General features: G+C 46.9%; 1 protein-coding gene across 1 annotated transcript in view; it reads right to left on the bottom strand.

The window, feature by feature from the left end:
• Window positions 1–13,185, bottom strand: part of ptprt (protein tyrosine phosphatase receptor type T) — a gene marked incomplete at its 5' end in the record, with an annotated part of 300,839 nt that extends 287,654 nt beyond the window's left edge. The window contains one exon of the mRNA XM_079265832.1: window positions 13,095–13,185. Coding sequence (XP_079121958.1) covers window positions 13,095–13,185 — 91 coding nt within the window. The remainder of the gene's footprint in view (window positions 1–13,094) is intronic.
• Window positions 13,186–14,042: the final 857 nt, after the last annotated feature.

Genomic DNA, 14,042 nt, shown 5'->3' on the forward strand with positions numbered 1-14,042 from the left:
ACGCTGCTGATCCATCATCACATTCACGCTGCTGATCCATCATCACATTCACGCTGCTGATCCATCATCACAGTCACGCTGCTGATCCATCATCACATTCACGCTGCTGATCCATCATCACAGTCACGCTGCTGATCCATCATCACATTCACGCTCCTGATCCATCATCACATTCACGCTGCTGATCCATCATCACATTCACGCTGCTGATCCATCATCACATTCACGCTGCTGATCCATCATCACATTCACGCTGCTGATCCATCATCACATTCACGCTGCTGATCCATCATCACAGTCACGCTGCTGATCCATCATCACATTCACGCTGCTGATCCATCATCACATTCACGCTGCTGATCCATCATCACATTCACGCTGCTGATCCATCATCACATTCACGCTGCTGATCCATCATCACAGTCACGCTGCTGATCCATCATCACATTCACGCTGCTGATCCATCATCACATTCACGCTGCTGATCCATCATCACAGTCACGCTCCTGATCCATCATCACAGTCACGCTGCTGATCCATCATCACAGTCACGCTGCTGATCCATCATCACATTCACGCTCCTGATCCATCATCACAGTCACGCTGCTGATCCATCATCACATTCACGCTGCTGATCCATCATCACATTCACGCTGCTGATCCATCATCACAGTCACGCTGCTGATCCATCATCACAGTCACGCTGCTGATCCATCATCACATTCACGCTGCTGATCCATCATCACATTCACGCTGCTGATCCATCATCACATTCACGCTGCTGATCCATCATCACAGTCACGCTGCTGATCCATCATCACATTCACGCTGCTGATCCATCATCACAGTCACGCTGCTGATCCATCATCACATTCACGCTCCTGATCCATCATCACATTCACGCTGCTGATCCATCATCACATTCACGCTGCTGATCCATCATCACATTCACGCTGCTGATCCATCATCACATTCACGCTGCTGATCCATCATCACATTCACGCTGCTGATCCATCATCACAGTCACGCTGCTGATCCATCATCACATTCACGCTGCTGATCCATCATCACATTCACGCTGCTGATCCATCATCACATTCACGCTGCTGATCCATCATCACATTCACGCTGCTGATCCATCATCACAGTCACGCTGCTGATCCATCATCACATTCACGCTGCTGATCCATCATCACATTCACGCTGCTGATCCATCATCACAGTCACGCTCCTGATCCATCATCACAGTCACGCTGCTGATCCATCATCACAGTCACGCTGCTGATCCATCATCACATTCACGCTCCTGATCCATCATCACATTCACGCTGCTGATCCATCATCACATTCACGCTCCTGATCCATCATCACAGTCACGCTGCTGATCCATCATCACATTCACGCTGCTGATCCATCATCACATTCACGCTGCTGATCCATCATCACAGTCACGCTCCTGATCCATCATCACATTCACGCTGCTGATCCATCATCACATTCACGCTGCTGATCCATCATCACAGTCACGCTCCTGATCCATCATCACATTCACGCTGCTGATCCATCATCACATTCACGCTGCTGATCCATCATCACAGTCACGCTGCTGATCCATCATCACATTCACGCTGCTGATCCATCATCACATTCACGCTCCTGATCCATCATCACATTCACGCTGCTGATCCATCATCACAGTCACGCTGCTGATCCATCATCACATTCACGCTCCTGATCCATCATCACAGTCACGCTGCTGATCCATCATCACATTCACGCTGCTGATCCATCATCACATTCACGCTGCTGATCCATCATCACAGTCACGCTGCTGATCCATCATCACAGTCACGCTGCTGATCCATCATCACATTCACGCTCCTGATCCATCATCACAGTCACGCTGCTGATCCATCATCACATTCACGCTGCTGATCCATCATCACATTCACGCTGCTGATCCATCATCACATTCACGCTGCTGATCCATCATCACAGTCACGCTCCTGATCCATCATCACAGTCACGCTGCTGATCCATCATCACAGTCACGCTGCTGATCCATCATCACATTCACGCTCCTGATCCATCATCACAGTCACGCTGCTGATCCATCATCACATTCACGCTCCTGATCCATCATCACAGTCACGCTGCTGATCCATCATCACATTCACGCTGCTGATCCATCATCACATTCACGCTGCTGATCCATCATCACAGTCACGCTGCTGATCCATCATCACATTCACGCTGCTGATCCATCATCACAGTCACGCTCCTGATCCATCATCACAGTCACGCTGCTGATCCATCATCAGAGCAGCGACTCCTCTCACCAGCACCAGCCTCTGGACTCCAGGGGGGGTCAGGCCTATTGGACCTCAGTATCCTATCCTCAGTGATGGTCCTTCAGGATGGAGTCCAATCACCAGAGACTTTGCACTGTTCATGTCTGATGCATGTTTCATAAATCATTGTTAAATTCTAAAACAAGTCTCTTCTGATTGAAATACGTTGATTTATTGTTCTTTTCTTCAAAGATGAATCCGTCTGAAGACGTTTGCAGCCTTCTGTGCTGTTGGACTGGATGAAAGGAATGAAGATGTTCATCACCGACATGTGTTTCATGTATGTTATAAACTCGTCAGTATGGAAATCCAGGTTGAATATAAGTAGGCAACACTTTCATTCGTAGATTATCAAACTGTATCTTCTAACACATATTTAACATGTGGACGAACAGCAGAGAAGAGAATGAGCAGGAAACCTTCTTAGCTTGTATTATTTACAGCGTAGTCTCTTCACCAGATGTCCTCACAACACTGATGAGAGGACCATCAGGAGAACTAGTGGACGATGTTCCCACTGAGCTGTGAGCTCTGCTGAGCAGACTCACCCTCAGGGCCACGAAACATCAGCTCATGGTCGTTCCATGAGATGTTTCAAAGCCACGTCCACTGCTCATAGTGTGACGTATCCCCAGCAGACACAAAGGGCCCTCTGACACCATCGTCCATCACTGGAGAACTCAGGGCTGTTCGCCTCCTGTAGGGCTAGAACTTTGGTAACCGGCCACGAGCTTCCAGACAAAGAGCAGCTCAACAAACAGGCAGAGAGGAATACAGCTAACAACCTGTTTTAAACGTTCGTGACTTCTAAATACCATGAAATGACATTGTATATCTTTTAAATACACTGAGCTGACAAACTGAGGGACGGCCGTGGCTCACTGGGTAGAGCGGGTCGTCTGGCAAACCGCAAGGTCGCCGGTTCGATCCTCGGCTGCTAGCGTCCTGTGCCGAAGTGTCCCTGAGCAAGACACTGAACCCCTCACTGGTCCTCGGGCGCTCCTCAGCAGCCCACTGCTCCCAGTGAGATAGGGATGGCTTCAATGCAGAGGTCACATGTCATGTATGTGACGACTATAATCATCATTCTGACTGGCTCTACTGTTGACCGCTAGCATGCTAAAGACCCCAGAAGCTTGGAGGGCTATTGTAGCTAGCTGATGCTAGCATGTTCCTGGTTAGCTCGCCAACAACAGCGGCTTACGAACACATTCCTGACAGTTTGTGGTGTAACAGGATGCTAATGCTGATGCTAATACCAGTGGAGCTGGTGCAACATGTTCTCTGTGGGTGAGCCAATCAATGTCAGCAAACATCCAAGAATGATTCAATGCAAAAACATTCAGGTATCATCCCTTACTCCCTACCCTGGTGTTCTCATGTCTCCTTACCTCCTCATCCCTCACTCCCTACCTGTCCGTGCTGGATCTGTCCCCGTTGTTTTAAAAAGAATCTCCTCAAAGAATCTCCTCAAAGTTCTCCTCTCAAACGGGTCTTGGAGGAGGAGTGCTCGCCTGTAGAGACTTCTCCTGACGAGAACGTGCAGCTTTGGCCCCACCTGAATCTATTTGAGGACGCTGATTGGCTAAATTGTATGTCACTCATTTATATCTTTAATCAGCAATTGGCTAAACTGCTTCATAGCCCCGCCTCCTGTGGGCTGCTGGTCGATGGCCAGCGCTGAGGACGTGCAGATATCATATTTTACACATATTACTGGGTGAGAGAATGAGAGTGCGAGAGAGAGAGAGAGAGAGAGAGACAGACAGACAGAGAGAGAGCGAGAGAGAGAGCGAGAGAGAGCGCGAGAGAGAGACAGACAGAGAGAGAGCGAGAGAGCGCGAGAGAGAGAGCGAGAGAGAGCGCGAGAGAGAGAGAGAGAGACAGAGAGAGAGCGAGAGAGAGAGCGAGAGAGAGCGCGAGAGAGAGAGAGACAGAGAGAGAGACAGAGAGAGAGCGAGAGAGAGAGCGAGAGAGAGCGCGAGAGAGAGAGAGAGAGAGAGACAGACAGAGAGAGAGCGAGAGAGAGAGCGAGAGAGCGAGAGAGCGTGAGAGAGAGAGCGAGAGAGCGAGAGAGAGCGAGAGAGTGCGAGAGAGAGAGCGCGAGAGCGTGAGAGAGAGAGCGAGAGAGAGCGAGCGAGAGAGCGAGAGAGAGCGAGCGAGCGAGAGAGCGAGAGAGAGCGAGCGAGAGAGCGAGAGAGAGCGAGAGAGTGCGAGAGAGAGAGCGCGAGAGAGAGAGCGAGAGAGAGCGCGAGAGAGAGAGAGACAGAGAGAGAGCGAGAGAGAGAGAGAGAGAGAGAGCGAGAGAGAGAGAGACAGAGAGAGAGACAGAGAGAGAGCGAGAGAGAGCGCGAGAGAGAGACAGAGAGAGAGCGAGAGAGAGAGAGAGACAGACAGAGAGAGAGCGAGAGAGAGAGCGAGAGAGAGCGCGAGAGAGAGAGAGACAGACAGACAGAGAGAGAGCGAGAGAGAGAGCGAGAGAGAGCGCGAGAGAGAGAGAGAGAGAGACAGACAGAGAGAGAGCGAGAGAGAGAGCGAGAGAGAGCGCAAGAGAGAGAGACAGACAGAGAGAGAGCGAGAGAGAGAGCGAGAGAGAGAGCGGGAGAGAGCGCGAGAGAGAGACAGAGAGAGAGCGAGAGAGAGAGAGACAGACAGAGAGAGAGCGAGAGAGAGCGCAAGAGAGAGAGACAGACAGAGAGAGAGCGAGAGAGAGAGCGAGAGAGAGAGCGAGAGAGAGCGCGCGAGAGAGAGCGAGAGAGAGCGCGAGAGAGAGAGAGACTCGTGGTGAGATCATTTTCTTCATCTGTGGCTTTCAGTCATTATCATTAAGAGCTGCTTCACATTTTTCTCGAAACAAAACTCAGCAGCTGGAATTGGAATAAGACAGATTATTAAAATCAAGCTGGTCACTCTGTGAACGTGTGTGTGTGTGTGTGTGTGTCTATCTGATGTACCAATATCGCCCCCCAACGGCAGAGGAGCAAACTACGTCCAGTCAAACAAACATCCCCCGCTCTCAGCTCCTCTCACACACACGCACACACACAAACACTGGTTCAGTTAAAGAGTTAATAGAGTGGAAGTCAGAATGTAACGGGAGCACTTTTCAGCTGAACAGTAAAACAATATAAAGAAGAACATGAAGTTATGACGCTTGAGCAGCTGAGTGAACGGACATTTGATTTCACCATAAAGGAGCCTTTGATCCACTGCACCGTTACACACAGAGACACGGGACGGACATGCAGCCGCCCGGGACAGAGACAGAGAGACAGAGAGACAGGGAGAGAGACAGGGAGAGAGAGAGACAGAGAGACAGGGAGAGAGAGAGACAGAGAGACAGAGAGACAGGGAGACAGGGAGAGAGAGAGAGAGAGAGAGAGAGACAGAGAGAGAGAGAGAGAGCCAGACAGAGAGAGAGAGAGACAGAGCGACAGCGAGAGAGAGAGAGAGAGAGACAGAGAGAGAGAGAGAGACAGGGAGACAGAGAGCCAGACAGAGAGAGAGAGAGAGACAGAGAGACAGAGACAGGGAGGGAGAGAGACAGAGAGACAGAGAGGTTTAATTTATCTTTATTTGTTTGTGTGAGATCTGGCAGAGCTGGAGAGCTGCTCCTTGTCAGAGAGGTAGTCCCCCACACTGACTCCTCTCACGTTCTTACTCCTCCTCAGAAACTCCTTGATCTCCTCCACGCTGTAGCCTCCAGAGCCCCGAGAGCTGCCAGCACCGTGTATAGAGGGCTCACTGTTTACAGCAGAGTTCTCCTCCTGACTGGGCTCAGAGTCCTCCCAACCGGACTCAGGGTCCTCTTCCGGCCTGGACTCACACTCGGCTGCTCCTCTGCTTTCTGTAGTTGCCACTTTCTTCGCCTGTGAGCTTCCTCTGTCTCCTCTCTGTTTCCTCTTCAGCTGAGGGGTCTTGAGCTGCTCCTCGTCTGCTTCCATGGCCACCTCGCTACCTGCCTCCACCTGTCCTCCAGTACTCTCCCTCACCTGCTGGACCTCACTTGCCCCGTCCTTCCTCACCTCTTGTCCCCCACTTGTCCTCTCTTCTCTCACCTCCTGTACCCCACCCGTCTCCTCCACCCTCACGTCCTGAGCCCCACCCGTCTCCTCCACCCTCGCCTCCTGTGCTCCACTTGTTCCCTCTTGTCCATCCTGCTTGTCCCCTCTGTCCTCAGTACCTCTCTGGTTCTGGTCTTTGTTTGAGCCGTGTTCCCCAGGACAAGCTCTGCTCAGATGTCCTTCTCTCCCACAGCTGTAACATTTAAAATCGTTAGTCTTTGCAAAGATGACGTAGTCAAAGTCGTCCACAGTGATCTTGAAGCTGAGGTTGACCACTCTGCTCCTGTTGCTGGGGATCATGAAGACATGTCTCCTGTGAGACACCACGTGCTGCAACAGCGGAGACTGAAATCCAGAGGACACCCTCCTAACCGGAGACACCACCTTCCCATGTTTGGACAGCTCTTTGATGATGGCATCGCTCTTTATGAATGGCGGCACGTTGGACACAGTGACTTTCACCTCCGGTGAGGCGAGAGCATACGTGGGCAGGAAGTGTTCACCCATGGAGACCCCGGTCATCAACACCACTTCCGCAGTTTCTAAGCTGTCCAGAAAGATGACCCCACTACACCATCATACCCAACATTACACTATCATACCCAACACTACACTATCATACCCAACACTACACTATCATACCCAACATTACACTATCATACACCCCACTACACCATCATACCCAACATTACACTATCATACCCAACATTACACTATCATACCCAACACTACACTATCATACACCCCACTACACTATCATACCCAACATTACACTATCATACCCAACACTACACTATCATACCCAACACTACACTATCATACCCAACACTACACTATCATACCCAACACTACACTATCATACCCAACACTACACTATCATACCCAACATTACACTATCATACCCAACATTACACTATCATACCCAACATTATACTATCATACCCAACATTACACTATCATACCCAACATTACACTATCATACCCAACATTACACTATCATACCCAACATTACACTATCATACCCAACACTACACTATCATACCCAACACTACACTATCATACCCAACATTACACTATCATACCCAACACTACACTATCATACACCCCACTACACTATCATACCCAACATTACACTATCATACCCAACATTACACTATCATACCCAACATTACACTATCATACCCCACATTACACTATCATACACCCCACTACACTATCATACCCAACACTACACTATCATACCCAACATTACACTATCATACCCAACACTACACTATCATACCCAACATTACACTATCATACCCAACATTACACTATCATACACCCCACTACACTATCATACCCAACATTACACTATCATACCCAACATTACACTATCATACCCAACATTACACTATCATACCCAACACTACACTATCATACCCAACACTACACTATCATACCCAACACTACACTATCATACACCCCACTACACTATCATACCCAACACTACACTATCATACCCAACACTACACTATCATACCCAACATTACACTATCATACCCAACATTACACTATCATACCCAACACTACACTATCATACCCAACACTACACTATCATACCCAACATTACACTATCATACCCAACACTACACTATCATACCCAACATTACACTATCATACCCAACACTACACTATCATACCCAACATTACACTATCATACCCAACATTACACTATCATACCCAACATTACACTATCATACCCAACATTACACTATCATACACCCCACTACACTATCATACCCAACATTACACTATCATACCCAACATTACACTATCATACCCAACATTACACTATCATACCCAACATTACACTATCATACACCCCACTACACTATCATACCCAACACTACACTATCATACCCAACATTACACTATCATACCCAACACTACACTATCATACCCAACATTACACTATCATACCAAACATTACACTATCATACCCAACACTACACTATCATACCCAACATTACACTATCATACCCAACATTACACTATCATACCTAACATTACACTATCATACCCAACATTACACTATCATACCCAAAATTACACTATCATACCCAACACTACACTATCATACCCAACATTACACTATCATACCCAACACTACACTATCATACCCAACATTACACTATCATACCCAACACTACACTATCATACCCAACACTACACTATCATACACAACATTACACTATCATACCCAACACTACACTATCATACCCAACATTACACTATCATACCCAACACTACACTATCATACCCAACATTACACTATCATACCCAACACTACACTATCATACCCAACACTACACTATCATACACAACATTACACTATCATACCCAACACTACACTATCATACCCAACATTACACTATCATACCCAACACTACACTATCATACCCAACATTACACTATCATACCCAACATTACACTATCATACACAACACTACACTATCATACCCAACACTACACTATCATACCCAACATTACACTATCATACCCAACATTACACTATCATACCCAACATTACACTATCATACCCAACATTACACTATCATACCCAACATTACACTATCATACCCAACATTACACTATCATACCCAACACTACACTATCATACCCAACATTACACTATCATACCCAACACTACACTATCATACCCAACATTACACTATCATACACAACACTACACTATCATACCCAACATTACACTATCATACCCAACATTACACTATCATACCCAACATTACACTATCATACCCAACACTACACTATCATACCCAACATTACACTATCATACACAACATTACACTATCATACCCAACATTACACTATCATACCCAACACTACACTATCATACCCAACACTACACTATCATACCCAACACTACACTATCATACCCAACACTACACTATCATACCCAACACTACACTATCATACCCAACACTACACTATCATACCCAACATTACACTATCATACACAACACTACACTATCATACCCAACACTACACTATCATACCCAACACTACACTATCATACCCAACACTACACTATCATACCCAACATTACACTATCATACACAACACTACACTATCATACCCAACACTACACTATCATACCCAACATTACACTATCATACCCAACACTACACTATCATACCCAACACTACACTATCATACCCAACATTACACTATCATACCCAACATTACACTATCATACCCAACACTACACTATCATACCCAACATTACACTATCATACCCAACATTACACTATCATACCCAACATTACACTATCATACCCAACACTACACTATCATACCCAACATTACACTATCATACCCAACATTACACTATCATACCCAACACTACACTATCATACCCAACACTACACTATCATACCCAACACTACACTATCATACCCAACATTACACTATCATACACAACACTACACTATCATACCCAACACTACACTATCATACCCAACATTACACTATCATACCCAACACTACACTATCATACCCAACACTACACTATCATACCCAACACTACACTATCATACCCAACACTACACTATCATACCCAACATTACACTATCATACACAACACTACACTATCATACCCAACATTACACTATCATACCCAACATTACACTATCATACCCAACACTACACTATCATACCCAACATTACACTATCATACCCAACACTACACTATCATACCCAACATTACACTATCATACCCAACACTACACTATCATACCCAACATTACACTATCATACCCAACACTACACTATCATACCCAACATTACACTATCATACCCAACACTACACTATCATACCCAACACTACACTATCATACCCAACACTACACTATCATACCCAACACTACACTATCATACCCAACATTACACTATCATACCCAACACTACACTATCATACCCAACACTACACTATCATACCCATCACTACACTATCATACCCAACATTACACTATCATACCCAACATTACACTATCATACCCAACACTACACTATCATACCCAACATTACACTATCATACCCAACATTACACTATCATACACAACACTACACTATCATACCCAACACTACACTATCATACCCAACACTACACTATCATACCCAACACTACACTATCATACCCAACATTACACTATCATACCCAACACTACACTATCATACCCAACATTACACTATCATACCCAACATTACACTATCATACACAACATTACACTATCATACACAACATTACACTATCATACACAACATTACACTATCATACACAACATTACCCAGTGAAGAAAAATGTCGAAAAATCGTTAACTATCGCTCTCAAAACCCCACTCCTGCAGCTCCGCACACCTCCTTCCACTCAGAGACAGAGTCAGGGAGACAGAGACAGGGAGAGAGAGAGACAGAGAGAGAGATAGGGAGAGAGAGAGAGAGAGAGAGAGAGAGACAGGGAGAGAGAGAGACAGGGAGACAGAGACAGGGAGAGAGAGAGAGAGAGAGAGAGAGAGAGACAGGGAGAGAGAGAGAGAGAGAGAGAGAGAGAGAGAGAGAGAGACAGAGAGAGAGAGAGAGACAGGGAGAGAGAGAGAGAGAGAGACACAGAGACAGAGATGAGGACTCTGTGTTTGCAGCTCGTCTTCCCTTCAAACTCTCCTGTTCCTGCTTACAGCTCATGAATACTGAGCAGAAGGTGTGAGAGCAGCGGACACAGAGCGGACGGCCGCTGATTTAAAGAGAATAAACTTGTGAACATGTTCCAGCACAGAAGTCTTGAGCTGTGAGACTTGATAAAGACAGAGGCTTGTTTTAACTGATCACGTGACCACAACCTGATTGTTTTGTAAAATAAGCAGCGTGTTGTTGAACATCTAAATAAACCCTGATTCTCCATCGTGGTTTGATCAGTGCAAGGAGCAAATGGGTCTCTCTCTGTCTCTCTTCTCTCTCTGTGTCTCTCTGTCTCTCTGTGTCTCTCTGTGTCTCTCTGTCTCTCTGTGTCTCTCTCTGTCTCTCTGTCTCTCTCTCTGTCTCTCTCTCTGTGTCTCTCTGTGTCTCTCTGTGTCTCTCTGTGTCTCTCTGTCTCTCTCTGTCTCTCTCTGTCTCTCTCTGTGTCTCTGTGTCTCTCTGTGTCTCGCTGTCTCTCTGTCTCGCTCTGTCTCTCTGTCTCGCTCTGTCTCTGTGTCTCTGTGTCTCTGTGTCTCGCTCTGTCTCTGTGTCTCTCTGTGTCTCTCTGTGTCTCTCTCTGTCTCTCTGTGTCTCTCTCTGTGTCTCTCTGTCTCTCTCTGTCTCTCTCTGTCTCGCTCTGTCTCTGTGTCTCTCTCTGTGTCTCTGTGTCTCGCTCTGTCTCGCTCTGTCTCTCTCTGTGTCTCTGTGTCTCTGTGTCTCGCTCTGTCTCTGTGTCTCTCTGTGTCTCTCTGTGTCTCTCTCTGTGTCTCTCTGTCTCTCTGTGTCTCTCTGTCTCTCTCTGTGTCTCTCTGTCTCGCTCTGTCTCTGTGTCTCTCTCTGTGTCTCTGTGTCTCGCTGTGTCTCTGTGTCTCTCTGTCTCTCTCTGTCTCTCTGTGTCTCGCTCTGTCTCTGTGTCTCGCTCTGTCTCTGTGTCTCTCTCTGTCTCTGTGTCTCTCTGTGTCTCGCTCTGTCTCTGTGTCTCTCTGTCTCGCTCTGTCTCTGTGTCTCTCTCTGTGTCTCTGTGTCTCTCTGTGTCTCTCTGTCTCTCTGTGTCTCGCTGTGTCTCTGTGTCTCTCTCTGTCTCTGTGTCTCTGTGTCTCTCTGTCTCGCTGTGTCTCTGTCTCTCTGTCTCTGTGTCTCTGCGTAAAAGACTGAAGAACTCTCCGAAGCTCTGCTGCGAGTAACAAGTGATTTTCCGCTGGTAGCTGCAGGAGCGGGTCCTGAGACCGGATCCCGAAGAGGAAACGGAGCAACTGTTTGAAATGCAGCAAAGATGTCAGCACACGATATCATAACAATAATTATATTAATATGATTATTATTATTCTAACAATTAATATTATAATTATTATAATAATTATAACAATAATAATTGTTGTACAAATAAAACAAAGTGAATGCCAATAATACATAAACACTATTAATGACAGTACTAACAAGATGAATAATGTAATATAATCAGAGGACAAGTTGAGCAGCGGACGCGGTGATTCACCGCGCGCCGCTCCGCGCGCCTCTAAACACTCCGTGAGTTCCCAAACCTCCTCCGTGAAAACGGATCCACATCAGAGACCCGGATCAGCATCAGACGGTCCACGCGCACCGGACACCTCACAGAGCAAAACCTCCCGAAGAACTGTCTTCATCATCATCATAGGAACCAGAAGAAGAACCAGAACCAGAACCAGAACCCGACACAAAGCACTGCTTCAGTTGGTCCGTTCCTCTCGCGCGCATGGAGATCAACATTATTATTCATTCTCTTCCACAACTCCACATGAGCTCAAACCGGACTTCAGACTTTTAAACAATGAACCAGCAGCACTGAAACCCACGCACACAGCAGCGTGCAGGTCTTCATTCCGGACTCGGACTCTGAAGACCCCCTCACAGCACCAGCACAGTTCAAACACACACAGCAAGGAGACGGAGGACTTCGTACCTGGGAAGAATTGTCCAGCAGTAAATCCGAACAGCAGAACAAAGTGGAGACAAGCTGCAGACAGACGCGGACCAGAACTCCGTGGATCCATCTCTTCTTCTGCGGGTTTGGTTCCTTTTGGTCCGGGACAGAGGGACACAATCCGCTCAGAGACACAAGTTAGAGACAAATAAACCTTTCTTTGGTCTCGCGTGTGTCTTTGTGCGTGTGTGTGTGTGAGAGCGTCAGTGCGCGTGTGTGTGCCAGAGAGCGTGTGAGAGGGGTGCAGTGAGTGTGCGCGCGCTCAGACGGTCTCTAACAGACTGACGGTGAGTTGGAGAGGACCGGAGAGCAGAGCGCACCGGGGCCACACAGCGAGGACTACTTCCGCTCTGGAGTTTCAAAATAAGATCCAGAAGCAGCAGAGAAGTGAGATTTAGAAAAGGACTGATGGAAAAGTAATGAGACGGAGGACAGACCCAGACTTGGTCCCGGGACAGAGTCCATCGAGAGGTTCATGCAGAGACACATGGATTAAAGGGACAGTGAGGACAATAATTCAGTGAGGACAGTGAGACAGAGAGAGAGTGAGAGAGTGAGACAGGGGTCACAGTGACAGAGAGAGACAATAAAAAACAGAATGTATTCAGCATGTGGTCTTGTGAAGTTGGACTTCATGTCTCCGTCCTTTATTTTCTAAACACTCATTGATATTGTATATCAGCTCTTATTTTGAAGACCGTGACGTCTTCGATGCTTAACGCCAGCTTGACTCTTTAAGGCCTCTTCAGTTTCCCCCGGGTCCTAGCGCCAGATTTCTCCGCAAGGAGAGCTTTCACACACTTGATCACGGTCAGTCCACGGATCCACTGTCTGTCTCACGGTCTGTCTCACGGTCTGTCTCACGGTCGGACTCTCAGGTGTCTCTTGCAGTGTTGCTCAGCTGAATAATCAGGGAAGAACTCAAAT

This window comes from Melanostigma gelatinosum (genome assembly GCF_949748355.1).
Source record: "Melanostigma gelatinosum genome assembly, chromosome: 3".
NCBI lineage: Eukaryota > Metazoa > Chordata > Actinopteri > Perciformes > Zoarcidae > Melanostigma > Melanostigma gelatinosum.